This window comes from Colias eurytheme, chromosome 4 (genome assembly GCF_061535395.1).
Source record: "Colias eurytheme isolate Ceu_HAF_F1 chromosome 4, ilColEury1 Martin Lab GWU primary, whole genome shotgun sequence".
NCBI classification, from domain to species: Eukaryota; Metazoa; Arthropoda; class Insecta; order Lepidoptera; family Pieridae; genus Colias; species Colias eurytheme.
This window is the reverse complement of record NC_142983.1, coordinates 4,696,169-4,712,316: the sequence shown is the minus strand read 5'-3', so window position 1 is coordinate 4,712,316 and position 16,148 is coordinate 4,696,169. Positions and strand designations below refer to the sequence as shown.

At 34.6% G+C, this 16,148-nt stretch overlaps 2 protein-coding genes across 2 annotated transcripts in view; both read left to right on the top strand.

The window, feature by feature from the left end:
- bchs (WD repeat and FYVE domain containing 3 bchs) overlaps nucleotides 1–16,148 on the top strand; it is a 42,582-nt gene that overhangs the window by 13,228 nt on the left and 13,206 nt on the right. Inside the window, exons 21-37 of the mRNA XM_090120492.1 lie at nucleotides 1,553–1,722; nucleotides 1,930–2,304; nucleotides 2,501–2,785; nucleotides 2,916–3,496; nucleotides 3,614–3,769; nucleotides 3,959–4,253; nucleotides 4,388–4,508; nucleotides 4,734–4,912; nucleotides 5,539–5,616; nucleotides 6,590–6,799; nucleotides 6,919–7,097; nucleotides 7,266–7,444; nucleotides 13,070–13,272; nucleotides 13,813–13,997; nucleotides 14,788–15,046; nucleotides 15,430–15,575; nucleotides 15,962–16,062. Coding sequence (XP_089976618.1) covers nucleotides 1,553–1,722; nucleotides 1,930–2,304; nucleotides 2,501–2,785; nucleotides 2,916–3,496; nucleotides 3,614–3,769; nucleotides 3,959–4,253; nucleotides 4,388–4,508; nucleotides 4,734–4,912; nucleotides 5,539–5,616; nucleotides 6,590–6,799; nucleotides 6,919–7,097; nucleotides 7,266–7,444; nucleotides 13,070–13,272; nucleotides 13,813–13,997; nucleotides 14,788–15,046; nucleotides 15,430–15,575; nucleotides 15,962–16,062 — 3,702 coding nt within the window. The remainder of the gene's footprint in view (nucleotides 1–1,552; nucleotides 1,723–1,929; nucleotides 2,305–2,500; nucleotides 2,786–2,915; nucleotides 3,497–3,613; nucleotides 3,770–3,958; nucleotides 4,254–4,387; nucleotides 4,509–4,733; nucleotides 4,913–5,538; nucleotides 5,617–6,589; nucleotides 6,800–6,918; nucleotides 7,098–7,265; nucleotides 7,445–13,069; nucleotides 13,273–13,812; nucleotides 13,998–14,787; nucleotides 15,047–15,429; nucleotides 15,576–15,961; nucleotides 16,063–16,148) is intronic.
- LOC149908911 (uncharacterized) lies at nucleotides 7,796–10,685 on the top strand. Its single transcript, XM_090101485.1, has 5 exons — nucleotides 7,796–8,388; nucleotides 8,542–8,754; nucleotides 9,789–9,908; nucleotides 10,188–10,597; nucleotides 10,668–10,685. The coding sequence occupies exons 1-5, from the start codon at nucleotides 8,340–8,342 to the stop codon at nucleotides 10,683–10,685; spliced, it is 810 nt and encodes a 269-aa protein (XP_089957611.1). The 5' UTR covers nucleotides 7,796–8,339.

Below are 16,148 nucleotides of genomic sequence, written 5' to 3'. Positions count from 1 at the left end.
AGTATAGTAAGTATTATAAAGCCTCGTGAACGTCAGCTGGCGCTCGTTTAAAATTTGTAAAAATTTGTCAAATTGTAGCTAACCCAATATCTCAACGAAAAAAAATAATCAGCTGGTTACAACATGGTGTATTATACGTCAGCTGGTGTCTCGAACATGAAAGTTAAATTTAAAGAAAAATTTATTTTCCGTGATTTCCTCTCAAACAAAAATTTACCTGATGATAGCTTATATGTAACTGTGGATAAATATATAGGTCAGCTGACTGTATCTTGGTGGAAAAACCGTCAGCTGATACGGGAGGCTACAACCGCTCTTCCCCCCAACCGAGCTCCAGCTGACGTTCACGAGGCTTCATAATACTATACTTTGATGCATTTTACTAATTACCGCTTGAGAGGAACTTGGTCATAAAATCTGTTCCTGGCTCCCGTACCATATTTTCTGTTTGTATTTTGTAAATATAGATTAATACTATTCCGTTTTTTATTTAATAATAATAATATAAAAAGACGTACTTAGTAGTAATAAACATACTCCAAAATGTGACACATTATACTATACTCATATAATAGAAAGAAAAAAAAAATACACAAAAAATATTTATTTGTGAATTATCGATAACAAGGCTGACATCCCCCAGGGCATAGCATCAGATAAATATCAAGTTAATGTCATTAATGTTGAGTGACACAAATTTCAACCTTATCTCTATGTGTTGAGGTTCAAAGTTATATTTATCGAAAACTAACGCCCTCTGTTATGGAGTAGCTGAATGTTTTCGAATTTAGAATTTCTGAGCAATGAGAAACAAAACAGCTAATATACTAGGGATGTTATACTAAAATAAACCGTAACATGGTGCGTTAGGGTACATATTGAAATGCTGAGTTTATAACCTAAGTCAGTTTTTACACAAATTAAGCTGTCCAATCAAAGGCATAGTTTACTTGTAGTGTACTGTATAACTATCGGTTTAAATGTGTGGGATTGGCGACACTGGTTTTCATAGTAATTATGACATTATAGCACTTCTATATGTTTTTACTGTTCTGTGGGTTGATATCTATGTACCTATTTAGGTATTAACTATTAGTATTATTGTAATTGTAGGTAAGCTTTAAAAAATAATATTTCAAACCTAGTATAATTATTATGCAACTAGCGCGTGACCGTTATGATGTCACACACACAAAAGAAAAAGCAAATACAAAACACGCACACGCTCGATTAAATGTGGATTTAAGGACGTGTTGTTTTATGTCAGTACATTGTGACGTGGGTGACTCGAACGCCACATAATACCTATTACTTACATTTATTTCCATCCATATCGTTAAAAATATTTGCACGCGAGCGACTCGACTAACGCGCGCGTGATAACCGACTGATTCGATTACCGCCGGCTGGACCCTGCGTCGTAGGTAAATAACGGACGAACGTCCACGTACGTACGACAGGCCTTAATATAAAATATGTTTCATTAAATAAGCATCTCGGTGAAGGTCGTTTTATATCGGGATCTTAGTCTAAAACGATTTCGTTTGCGTAGGCCAGCACATGCACTCGGGCAAGCTGCACTACGTGAGCGCGAACCCGGGCGGCGGTGCGGCGACGCTGTCGGGCGCGTCGAGCGTGTACTGCGTGATCGGCACGCCGCCGCACTGGCGCCGCTACTCGCGCCTGCTGTGGCGCCAGGGGCCCGCGCTGCTGCTGGAGGACGTGAGTGTACTGCCGTGTGTACAGGTTACAATGGGAAGGACGACGAAAACGATATGGGACATTTCATCCAACTTCATCTAACACCTAACATTCATACTTTTTGTTAAACAAGTGACCAAACAACATGTGTTGGGCTCTTATTTTTTAATATTTCATTAAATGACCTGTTTGTATCTTACTAAAACATTTATTTTTTCTACCGTATAGGTTCTACCCGCACAAACAATATCAGTCATCTATCAAATGGGTCCACATTACGTTGGGACTTTACAAGCGCCCGTACCACCTGGCCCGAACCAAGAACCGTTAGCGCCCTTAGTGGCTGAAGAAAAAGTTGTCTTTGGCATTAATGCAAGAGCCATGTCGCAACTTACGTTAGCGAAAATTCGCAAAGTTTACAGCAAAAATGATAATAAAGCGATAGCAAAGCAATTAGGCATGTCGTCTCATGAGAATGCGACACCAATAAGAATTCTTCACAATTCGGCTGGACATTTAATGGGCCCGGCTAGATGCTTGGGTGGAGTTGTTGTGGGATATCTCGGAGTGAGAGTCTTCTGTCCGAAACCGGCAGCGATTATGGTAATTTATTTCATGAATTAATTAATGAATTGTGTTTATTCTTAACGTTAATTTTACTAGAACTAAAATTCTTTGATCAAATTGGGAATTAGAGGTCTCTTCATTTTTATCATGTTCTATTACTTCAATATATGTATAATGTTTTTACCAATTAATTTTTTTTGGTCCCTTTCACTAATTTGTTTAAAAATTCTAGATCGACACGGTTGGTGGATGTTCAGTATTATTAGGTTTAATAGCTATGGCTCAAGATGTAGAATGCCTATATGCAGGAGTGAAGGCACTAGTTTGTGTTGTGAGATCAAATAAGGCAGCTCAAGCCGAAATGGACAGACGGAAAGGATACCAAACGCTTGCAATGTTGTTGAAGAGGAAGAAACAACTGCTAAACTCGCACATATTACACCTAATATTCGGTTTAGTGGGTACTGTCGATAGTCAGAAAGAAACATCGTCAATTCCTAATTTAACTGCATTCCAGGTGAGATTCACTTAATAATTTTTTTGGTGTTTAAAAATTGATTTAAAAATTGAATGAAATCTAATACACAATTATTTATATAAATATTTGTTATTTATAAAACTTTTTTTAGTATCAAATCCGCTTGCAGGATCTTATTTGTGACTTAGATGTATGGCTCGGAGCTCCCGGTGGCTTAATAAAATCGCTTTTGGAACATTTACTAGAATTAGCGACAGAAACAGCTCACCGAACGCACAACTTACGCACAATGAGAGAGCTACAATTAGTGCCTAAATTACTTTATATCGTGAACGATGTTAAAGTTGGCAGCACAAAGAATGTTCTCATAAATCTATTGGCAGCTTTATTGGGTGGCCAACCGCGACCTACTGACTTACTCTGCCTTGGACAATTCATGGCTTTTACCTTACCATTACCATCACAAACGGAACAGAACATTGTCATAATAGAGAATGACTTTGATAAAGAGATCGAAGGAGAACAAGTCATTCTCAGGAATAAATGTTTGTGCGTTTTACACGGATTGCTGTTTACAACGCGTAATTTGGTCAATACGATTGTCTGTGAAGAAATATCAAGAGTACTAGGAATGGATTGGCTTCTCAGTTTTATGCAAGAGAATGTCCATCCGACTACAGTTCTATGGGCGCTACGTATTCTAGTAATTTTGTGTTCTGGCCAGGGACAACAATCTGCTATAATGCAAAGGTGTGTAGAAATGTAAATAATTGCATTGACATTGCGAAGTAAAACTGCTTTTATTTTTAATTTTAAAAAAAATATAATATTCCTCTTTGTTTATATAATATATTGATATACCCGCAGGTTTCGTGAAGGTGTCGGCAACGGTGGTTGGTTGCGGCACACAGAACTGATCGCGGGCGGACAGCAAGCAGGCGTTGTGGTGTCAGCTGCAGTGCATTCGCACTCGCACTTACACGCGCCCCTACTTTACACCTCTGGCTTTACGCTGCTCGCCTGGTACGTTGAATGCTTGTAATTGCAATTTCTTTTGAAATTAATTATGGTATTTTGAAAATGCAGAGCCATGTATAAAATTTATTCTTTGCTGCAATTTCGTTCTGAAAATAAAAATGGCATTTTTTTTCGAACAACAAACTATTTTTTATGTACACATTTTCACTTTTTCTTTCTTTATAACGCACACAGGTTATCACTATTCCACCTTCAAATACCCGAGCTCTACTACCTTTTATTCGGTTTAACACTCGGTCAACCGATGCGTCAAATTGGCCCAGAGAAGACGGTCTCAGTAGAACGTGTGTGGGCTGCAGCTTGGGGAGCGGCTGCTCCTCAGAGACAATCTTCAGCTGCTTTGGCTGCAAGAATCACATTATGTCCTGAAGCTGTGGTTATATTACTGGCCACTGTGAGGTCATTGGTGCATGCAGAGGCGGGTTCCTTGCCTGATTGGCTTGCGGAACATCCTGTAGCTATTATACAGGTGGGTTAAATTAAAATAAAGGCAAAATAAACATGAACATATTTTGCTAATCTATTGATATTATAATTGACAACTACCTTGAAGTCAAAACATTAGTTAAATAAAGAGAATTCACTTGATTTTGTTCTTTCAAGGTTCTATTTTCGCTATACAATACTTTACCGGATTTTGTAACACTGATGATGACTGCTGAAGTTTTGACGGCACTTGCGTCGATACTCTTCCCCCCTAATCCGTCTGATGAAATCCATATGCGTAAGTATTTGTTTCTCTTAATCATTTATGTTTTTATCTCAAGTATTCTTTTATTTTTGTCATCTCTACTATGAAAAAAAAAATGATTTTAATTGATAAAATTAATATTTTCCATGATCAGAAAGCATCTCTATATCTTTTATTTTCGATATTATATTTTAAAAGTCTATTTCGTTTAGTTTTCAATTTGATTGAGTTTCAATACAAAAATTTTCAATTTTCCAGCTATTTGTGAAAGTGGGGAAAGCTCAGGCGCATCAACACCCGGGTCTGAAAAAGAAGTAGTGCTTGTCAGTAGCACGGCAGGGTTGACCCATCATCCCGCGAGACAGGCCGTAATGGACTTTCTCAAAGTTATCGTGCTCGATTCGCTGCCTCTTAGCGTTACGGCTAAAGCTTCGCCTGTAAGTACTTATTATTAATGTCAAATTATTGTTAAAAGACACGTTATTCAGATTTTTATTTAAATAGTGATTTTTTTTGATATTTATTTTAGGCTCAGTAAGTTCAAAAAATAAAAATTTGACAGGCAGGCAGAATAATATTACAAATATTACGTTTTATTAAAAAAAAATTAAACGTTTTATGATGCACTTTAAGAGCGTATACGCACTATGCGGGTAGCCGCATTGCGGGTAGCCGTCCGGCTGACCGCAAGCACAATTATGTACGTAATATTCATTTCTATGCGCACTGTGCGGTCTGCGGTAGCCGCATCGCAGTGCGCATAGAAATGAATATTACGTACATAATTGTGCTTGCGGTCAGCCGGACGGCTACCCGCAATGCGGCTACCCGCATAGTGCGTATACGCTCTAACAATTAAACCAAATAAAAATTTCATGTTGTGATGTAGGTAGTAAAAATAATTAACCCTAAATTAATTATAGGCTTTGAAATTCTAGTCTAGATTGTAATATTTTGCTTTTATTTAAATCTTAACTCATTTTATTGCCATTTAAAAAAGATTTGTATGAAGATTACGATATTAACAATAGTACTGAGAGGTCGCGTTGGATATTTTTTATAGACCCCATTCGCGTCTGACTCGGTGCCATCGTCAATGTTTTGTACGCCCTGCTCCACGCCAAGATCGTACTTTTATTGCGTAAATATGTGGATATTTATTATATCATCCTACTTCACCCTAAAATGTTCTATAAACTCATACTAATGCTTAATCTTTCTATGATACAAAGTATACACATTGACGTGCAATAAACTACAAGACTTACAATCACGCTCAAAATTTTCCAAAAAAAAACTCTGCCTAATACACATGTAGGCAGAGTTTTGTTTTGGAAATTTAATTAGCTACACATAGGACTTCGAACAAAACTGCCACGAAATAAGATCTTAATTTCAATGAATTTTTAACACAACGTCGCTCGGACATTTTATGACGACCTTTTAACAAGTTTTGATTGTGAGTAGGTATAGTTTATAGTTCGTCAATGAAAACATTCTAAAACTTCAGGTGCTTCTGTTAATGGTTGTCTATCGGAAACGCTTTACTAACCCACATATTTTATGCAAATCTTTTTTCTTGAACTGGGAATGGAATATACCATGCACATCTAATATTTCTAATATATATATTATAAAGGCGAAAGTTTGTAAGGATGTATGGATGTATGGATGTTTTTGTTACTCTTTCACGTAAGAACTTCTGAACCGATTACAATGAAATTTAGCACACATATAGAGGGTAACTTGGATTAACACATAGGATAGTTTTTATCCCGGAGATCCCACGGGAACGGGAACTATGCGGGTTTTCCTTTGCAAACGCGGGCGAAGCCGCGGGCGGAAATCTAGTTAATTATAATGCTGAATTTTTAATGTTAAGTTTATTTAATTGACTTTCTAAACTTGAAATGTTCATGATACAAAATATATTTTACATCTTTTAATTAGTGAATTTATACTATATATCCAAGTTTTTTGTTTGATTCATGTTATAGGAGATTTGAAATGATGTCACAAAGACACTGTTCTCCGCGTTCAGTTATTGTTCTTATAAACGGTACAGTGCAACACGTCGATTATCTCTGATCCATATTTCTAAATATTCATTATAGGTTATAGATCTGGTGCTTGATGCATCTCCCGCCAACTCGACAAGTGAGCAGCAAACTGAGTATCAAACAGAAGTTTTGACTACTCTCATGGAAAATCTACTAAATACAGAACTTTTTGGTTCCGAATCAAATATATCAAACGTTTGCTACTTGGCCGCAAGACTCGTCGATAAATTGTGGCAAGGACAATTGTCAAGAGATCCTCATGAGGTTTGTAATATTAGATCAATAGATAATAAATTTTAATTTTATCCCATATGGTTTCTTAATAAATTTCTTATAAGATAGTCAAAATGATTTGCATTTAATAATATGCATATGTTTTATAGGTGTTCGATTTCTTAGTCAAATTGGTAACCCAAGCGAAAAAGAAGTCACTAATGGTCTCACTGGAGGGCCTGCATCACTGTTTAAACAGGACAATATTATTTCTCCTATCTCGTTGTACCGATTCTATTGCGGATCAGATGTCAGTGCTTGAAGCTTTACACAAGCTCACTACCAACAGGTAAGATTTAAGTATTTAGTTTGAAATATTATGCGTGTTTTTCTCTAGGTTATAACACATTGTTACTGTTAAAGTTATAATATTTTAGTTTTACTTGGTAAATTTTTTTACATACTAGGATTTTGCTACATTCCCTATAAGGTATATAATTGTCATATTTTTGTCTAGATTGCTTATATTCGGAGCTGGAAATCACGAATTGGAGTTTATCGGTTGCCTAACATATTGCCTGTTACAACTGAGTGCTAACATGAAAATAGCGCTTGATTCACACATGCGAACCACGTGGCATGTGAATCCCAGTGGAGATCTAGAATCCAGAGATGATAAATTAACTGCCCATCAAGGTACTTATTGTTTGATTAACTACAACAATATGAGGTACAGTGTAGGTACTACAGTAAAATAGTAAAACTCGCTTATTAAGAAATTTAAAAATTACAATAATCAAGTATTAAGAAGAGCGTGTCTGCCGAGCACAAGTGTCAGAAGTGCAACTTCTTTGGCAAGATTTAAAGATACTAAAATCGTCGCTTTCCGTGACCTGACGGTATTGCCATGAAACGACCTTGAAATTTTACTCTCAACGCGTCTTAATACGTTTAACTCCAAAAACGTAAAGAATAAAAACTGAAGTTTAAATGTTTCAAGCACTATGAAACACATTTTTATACTACATATTCACTTTTAACCAGGGGCATGAAACTTCCGAACAAACCTATGTTTAAAAATTTTACACTAAAGCTAGCGCCATCTAACGATCCAGGACCTCCTGATTTTAAAGTTTGTTTCATGTAAATCTGTCTAGATGGCAGTACAACGTTAGACTATGTATAAATTTTATAAATTTATCAAATTTAAAATACTAATGAAGACTGTAAGAATATTAGAAACATTGAAATAATCATGTAAATTTATTTTAAATATATTTTGCCTACTTTGAAAATAGTACTTTTTTTTTAACAGCAACACATTGCTAATGACTAATGTTGATTTGAGTTTGAAAAGTTCGTTACCTACGTTTTCTTGGTACCTATCGGTTTGTTATTTGCGATTTCTCGTGTTTTCTGTTATTTTTCTACGACTTGGCGATCTACAGACGGAATTACGGACCCTGACTATTATCTGAAACCACCTGGCTTTGAATTTGGACACCGATTACTGCTTTTCTGATCTACTTTGGCGCTATACCTGGACTACTGACTTGCCTTTCGATTAGGATTAAAGGATTCAAACATTAAAATGCCTAAAAAATCGCGATTACGTTGCTTTTTTGGGTGCAAAAATGATGGTAAGTTCAAATAAATATTTTCGGACTTTACAGTAGCAAAACCTTTCGGTTATGGCTTTGTATTTTGTAATAATAAACTTAATCAAGTAATACGCAATTTCAGTCAAATGAAATTAGATTATTATGAATTATATATCATGCTTGTATTTTCAGGCCCACTTCACTTATTTCCAAATCCCAAAACTGAATCATATGAGGTCTTAGAAAAATTCAATGTTTGGAAAAGTGTGCTTCCTGCAACATTACAGGAGAAAGGAGATAATTATATTTTTAACACCATTAGATTATGTAACAACCACTTTCTGGAAGGTTACTGTTTACCAAGTCACAGATTGACAAAAAATGCAGTTCCAACATTAAATTTAGGTAAGTGAATATATAAGCAATATTTTCATTCACCAAATTGTTTACCAATATGACCATGGGTTTTAACTTTTTAAGTTGTTTTCGATTTCTTTGTTATTAATTTTATGATTGTTTTAATACACTCATAACGGAATGCTATTTAAATAGTTAATAGCTATGTGCTATTCATATATTGAAAGTTCCATATAGACATACATACTAAGTACCTATAATATCAGATAGACATAATAAGATTACAAAAGTGCATAGGGAATTATCCCTTTTTTGTGCATTAGCACAGTTATGTTGCCGTCCCCGGAGAATAAAATGATAATATAAATATTTATAGTTTTATTGTTATGCCATATTTGAAACTTATGTAGCCTAATACATCTATACAATTTTTATTTGTAATTTTTCTCCTGTAATCTATAATGATAGTGAATAAGTTTCTTTACGTGACAATAACTTTTACAATAATATTTGTGGAAAAACGAATCGGCAATGATCATTTTATTCTCTTAAAAAATGGAAAAATCATATGATTTCGCACCACTGGTAAGTCCATCTACATGATGATTAAGATGATGATCAGGAAGACTGTTTTTTATGAATTTTTACTGTGTTTATAATAGTTCATTAACTACTCTAATATTGTATTATTTAAAAACACCAGAATAAAAGTTCATTGGATACTATCCAATAATGCATTTGTCCAATATAAACGAGAATAAAATGATGTGTTTATTAGTAAATTAAGACATCAGACAAATGATTATCGATTATTATTGATTATCTTCAGTTTGGATAATGTTTTAAAAACTTTTTTTAAACATAATAAAAGGTTAAAAAATTAACTACCATTGAGTCTTTTTATCTCTCTGCGTCTATTGCTTGGCAAGTTATAGTCACTTATTGGTTTGTTATTTTTCTTGAAAAGTTATGTTTTTGCAGTTATGATTTTATTATCCGGGGACAGTGATGTTATGTTCTGCAAACTTCATGTTTCAGTTACAAATAACACATATGTAATTATACATATTATTATTTTACAGAACCACAACTAGTCAACCAATCAACCAACCAACATTCCATGGAAGAACATAATATGTTGCAACCAACATCCTCTGCTACATCCTCAACATCTGCTGCTATTATCACATCAGAATTAACTGGTTAGTATAATAATAGTTCCTTTACATAATATTAATTTCCCTCAACCACAAGGATACAGGCTATGAGGCAGCCTGTCAATGTATTTGGGCTTGCCCACCAACTGCTATCAGTAGCTGGCAATAATGTTTTAGAAGCAACATATTTCTGATTTTTATAACAGGTTATTATTCTGCTCTATATTAAATCCTTCATCCTTCACCAAATGTGTTATTAAAATACACAACACCTCTTTAAAATAATAAAATTTTAATATTAATGGATATAAATATTATTTTCAGGTTCTCGGAAACGTTTGAGGCCAAAAAAGAATCCAGAAAACCAGCTCATTTTTAAGATCACAAAGAAATTGGAAAAGCTAACAAAAAAATATAACTCTCAAAAAAAGAAAATTTATGCTGCAAAAAATTTATCATTTTCAAAATCATTTTTGTCTGTAATTGAAAAACTACCTAGTGAAATACAGACTTTCACCAAACTGCAGTTCAAATGTTTGAAAAAACCAAAGGGTAGAAGATTTACCATAACAGAAAAAATTTTGTCTCTGACAATTTTAAAGCAAAGCCCAAAAGCTTATAAATTATTGCAAAAATTGTTTGTGCTGCCTTCGAAACGTTGCTTGCAAACTATGCTCAGTAAATTCACTGTGGAACCAGGGCTAAATGAACCTATATTAAGAGAGCTTAAAAGTGTTATTCAAAGTTTGCCTGCGGAGAAAAAGCTTGTTACACTTTTATTCGACGAAATATCTTTGGCACCAGGAACAGAGTACAACATAACAACTGGCCAAATCATAGGATTTGAAGACATGGGGAATGATAGGAGACACAAAACTCTGGCTGATCATGCATTAGTCTTGATGATAAAAGGGATAAAAAGTAAAAGCAAACAGGCCATTAGTTTCACATTTTGCAAAAGCTGCACAAAAGCATCTGATTTAAAAGAAATTTTAACAGAAGCTATAAAAGAACTTCAACATATTGGGTTCAGGGTTGTGGCCACCATTTGTGACCAAGCATCATCGAACGTAAAAGTAATAAAAATGCTCCAAGAAGACACAAAAAATAAATATAAACAACGGGGGATCATTTATGAATCAAATGCGTTTGAAATAGAAAACATGAAAGTTTTCCCGTTGTTTGACACACCGCATTTGTTAAAGGGAGTTCGTAATAATTTACTAAAAAAAGATGCAGAGTTTTTGCAAAATGGAGAAACAAAATGTGCTAAATGGGAACATTTAAAGCTTTTACTTGACATTGATGATGGAGATGATGAAATAAGACTACTGAATAAGCTAACAGAAATGCATATCATCAAAGAAAAAATACCTAAAATGAAAGTGAAATATGCTGCACAAGTTTTCAGTCAGAGGGTGTCAAGTGCAATGAGATTTCTAGCACGTAAGATATTAACCTGATTATATCTTTCATTATTTACAATGTACTAAGCAATACCTCACTACAGATGAATTACTTACACAAAATAAATTAATATGATAATGTGAAAATAACTATGATTATAGCAAAAACGATTTTATAGGCACCTTAGTCATATTGACAGTTTATTAAATATTGTTTTTTTTTTTCAGGACATAATGTGCTTCCAGAAGAATGCAAGGGGACTGCAGATTTTCTTTTAATTTTCGATAAATTGTTTGACACATTTAATGGTCATTCTTACAAATTGTCAGAAAAGCAGTACAAGCAATGCTTAAAAAATAACTCCCTTCACTTCAAATTGTGGGATGATTTGATTCCGATTTTAGAATCAATTAAATTCAAATCAGTAGTTAGAAAAAATGGAATTCAATCAATAAAGTATGAATCAATTCCTTCTGTGAAAAATTGGGTAAAAAATATAAAAACATTTAAAGAATTGTGGCATTATTTGAGTACTGAGCATGATATCAAAAGTTTAACAACCCGAAGTTTTAATCAAGATCCTTTAGAAAATTTCTTTAGTGGTATTAGAAGTAATGGAATTAGAAATGTAAATCCTTCCTGCAATCAATTTTGTAATGCATTTAAAACATTGATAATTAATAATTTTAACTCATCGCACTCCCCGCGAGCCAATTGTGAAAATGATGATAATAATGCATTCAAATCAATGGCGAATCTATTAAATGATAAAAAATGTATTGATTCAAATAATGATGATTTTGCATGTGATATTGATGGCTTATTGAATGTGATGGGTCAAATAAAAAATAATGATAAACTGGTGTATGCCGAGGCAAAAAAGTATGTTATTGGGTATGTAATTAAGAAATGCAAAACAAAGATTTTTAGGAATTGCAAATATTGCATGCATGATTTATGTAGATCAGAAGTTGATTTGCATTCTTTTAATTACGAAATTGATTATACCAAAAAATCTTTATTTCACCCAAGTGTAAACTTCATTACTTTAATGACAGATATTTTTTATATAACTGTTGCATGTTTACGTGATTGTCCTGAATCAAAATTTATTAAGAAAAAAATAAAGCTGATGTTGAATTGTGCATGTAATTATCAAGTTATTTCGTGTAAAAAACATAAAGATGAATTGATTGATTTTATTAATAATCTCGCGATTAATTTAATTATTCACAGTTGGTGTAAGGGAGTAAATAGAATAATAAACGGAAAGCTATCAAAATTTGATAAGAATGACCAGGTTAAACAACAGGCTTTAGAGTTTTATTTAAAAAGAAGAAAATCATAAATATCAATTATCAACAAATAATCATTGATTCAGGCTTTAGAGTTTATTTAAAAAAAAAATGAAAAAGTACTTAAATTATAGTTGATTCATTATAATATAAAATCTGCTATTTATGATTTTGCTAAAAATAAGTTTCGTTTTTAAGAATACTCCAATACTTTGTGACCAAACATTGGTTTGTTTAGTGATGTATACGGTATAAATAATTATGTGTTTGAAGCAATAAATGTTTTTAATTAATATTTCTTTCATTTAATGAAATTCCTAAGTTTACTATTTTCAGTACCATAATAGAGAAAAGGACACTAACGCTACCTGCCGGATTTTTTTTGAACTAAAAGCGCCCTCTGTTGGTCCCGGGCGTCAACCAACACCCCTTTTTTCGTACCTAGAGATGCGCATCTATCTCTGTATTAAGTATATAGTCTATGCTTTTAACACATCTTAACAGGCCGCAATCTCATGGCCGGAGCTGCTCGTCGCGTATGGGAGGAGCTATACGCGTGCAAGAAGCCGGCTATAGAGGAAGTGTTCAAAGTGACTTTAAGTGCACCTGCAGCGGGGGCTAAAGCACCCGACTTGGGTACAGTGCGGGAACATTTGCATGACGCTGCGCATAAGTTGTGGATGACGTATATTGATACTGAGAGGAAGGTCAGTCACCATGTTATAGTTGTGTAGGCATATGGAGTTAAAAAGTTGTAGTAGGATTGCATGGAACTGTCAGTTGTAGAGTTATGAAATTTTTGGTTGGGCACAGAAAATTTATTGACGTTTGAAACATGTAAAATGAATGTAAATAATTTTTAAGGGGCTTATTGCAACTAATGTGACAAGATTATCTTATGGGTTGTTTATTTTTAAATTTTTTTAGATAAAATGCAGTGTGTTACCTATGTTTAGCGATTTATCTTTTTATTTGTAAATACTATGAACTACTATAACAAAACAAAAGACGGGTTGCACTACGGGAGTGCCGGCAGAAGTGAAAACTTGATTATTAACGTTCAGCATGTTTGATATTTTGGAATGGTATCCGTCCTACGCATGGAATATAAGGGCTAAAAAAAAATTCGTCTTACGCTTTTTCGACCAGGCCACGTGTCCTGACGCGAGTTTAAGATTTTATACCCAACGCCGCTAAAGAAGTTTTCACTTCAAAAATAATTAATTAAAACATTGTTTTATCGTTAGGCCGTGTATCGCGTTCCATGGGAGCTACACAACCAGATTCAATCAAAGATTCAAAAAGTGACAGGTGGTTTGACACGTTTGGCGTCTCGGACGAAAGTGAAGAGAGATGACGCTGGAAAATTACGACCAAGGCTTCCGAGACACCACGCCTTGGCTTATATGCAAGACCATGTGCAACTTGTCAGGTAAATAATTATCATCGTAGCGTGTTTTGAATCTTGTTTGATTTGCGTTTTAGTGATAAACCATATCAGTAGCAAGAACAGTTATGTCAATTTGATAGTATTAGAAGTGACATTAAAAATAAAACGTTTGCATTATTACTGCTCAATAAAGGTGTCGTTTATGTTCCAAAAGCATAAAGTATAGATATATTGCATTTTAGATGAGATTTATTTTTAATAATACTTTGTTTTAACACAGAAATACACACTGACAGCCTATAAAACACGTCGTGTTATAGACCTTTACACGTGTATTTTATTTATATAAATGCAGTCTCACGATTATGTATAAACTAGCTGCTCTGCGGTTTCACCCCCGTGGCTCCACTCCTTTTGGCCGTAGCGTGATGATATATAGCCTATAGCCTTCCTCGATAAATGAGCTATCTAACACCGAAAGAATTTTTAAAATCGGACCAGTAGTTCCCGAGATTAGCGCGTTCAAACAAACAAACTCTTTAGCTTTATAATCTATACTAATATTATAAACTAATAATAATATTAAACTCTTTAGCTTTATAATCTATACTAATATTATAAAGCTGAAGTTTGTTTGTTTGTTTGAACGCGCTAATCTCGGGAACTACTGGTCCGATTTTAAAAATTCTTTCGGTGTTAGATAGCTCATTTATCGAGGAAGGCTATAGGCTATATATCATCACGCTAAGACCAACAGGAGCGGAGCAATGCGGGTGAAACCGCGGGGAGCAGCTAGTATTAGTATAGATGTAATAGAAGTGAACAATGTCAGACGCACGTGGGTGGCGAGCGCGCAGTGCGCGGCGAACACGTGTGCGCACACGACGCGCTACGTGCAGGCGGAGTGGGCGGGCGCGTGGCGCGAGCTGACGCGCGAGCGCGCGCTGTGGGGCCCGCCGCGCGCCGAGCCGCTCGCCAAGTGGGCGCTGCACTGCACCGAGGGGCCGTGCCGCATGCGCAAGCAGCTGCGCCGCAACCTGGCCTTCTACGCGCACTACCCCTACAAGCCGCACCGAGATGGTGCCGATCAGGTTAGTGTCGCGTTGTCGGTTATTGTTCGAATTGTGTGATGTGCCGGTTTGGAAAAGTAATGATTCAATCATGAATTGTTGGTATGGTTTGTAAAGAAAACAAAGAATTTTTTTCAAATTATTAGTAAAATCAACGCATTTCTTAATACATGCTTGTACATTAAAACAATACAATTATAATATTATCGAAAAATATTGTATTATTAAAACGATTATACAGTTCCCGTCAAATTAATAGTCCGCTCTGAAGTTGCTGAGAGATGCTGCGTTATAAAAACTGCGTGAACTAACCTTCATTAACTTCAAAATGTACTAGAAATTTGGCGAAAAATGTACTTTCATCGATCATTAAACCATTTTGGATTTAACATGTCAATTTTCAGAGACAACTAAAATACAAAGTAGCGCAAAGTCGCGATAGTAAGGAGTACTATAGAGTGTACCAGCAGTGGCGCACGGGCAACAGTGTGGGTGAAGCAGACAGTGTTGATGCTACAGAAGAACAGACATTTGATGAAGAAATTACAAGGTAATTATTATTATAATGTAATAATTATAAATAATATAATGTGGGGATGTTGTGAATTAAAACGCCAAATTAGCCCAATCAATTTATTTCCCTTAGACACCGGTTATAAAAATACATTATAACAATCCTCCATTTCTTAGTACCAAAAAACACAAAGTCATCTGTCATAGATAACCATTGTTCTACAGTCTACAGGTAACATATCCACAGATTCTTAATAGAAAAACACAGACTAAAAATAAAAGTAGTTATGAAATACAATTTTAATTTATCCTATTCCCACATATATACAAAGAAATAAATATAAATAACTAGACCTTTTAAGTTTTTGTTCAGCAGTTGATAATGTTGAGTACATTTGAGCTCTTAATAAGATTTTGTTACAGCAATAGAGAAACTTCAGTCGAAGAAGTAAATGAAGAAGGTTCACCATCCGATTTAGTTAGCAGTGGAGTTGTTAGCAGAGGCAATAATCAATCTACAGAAGGTTAGTACAGTTAAATAGCTAGAATTCAAAATAATATGTCTTGGTTATTTTTAGTATATTTCATGCTAATATTAAAAAAATATTCT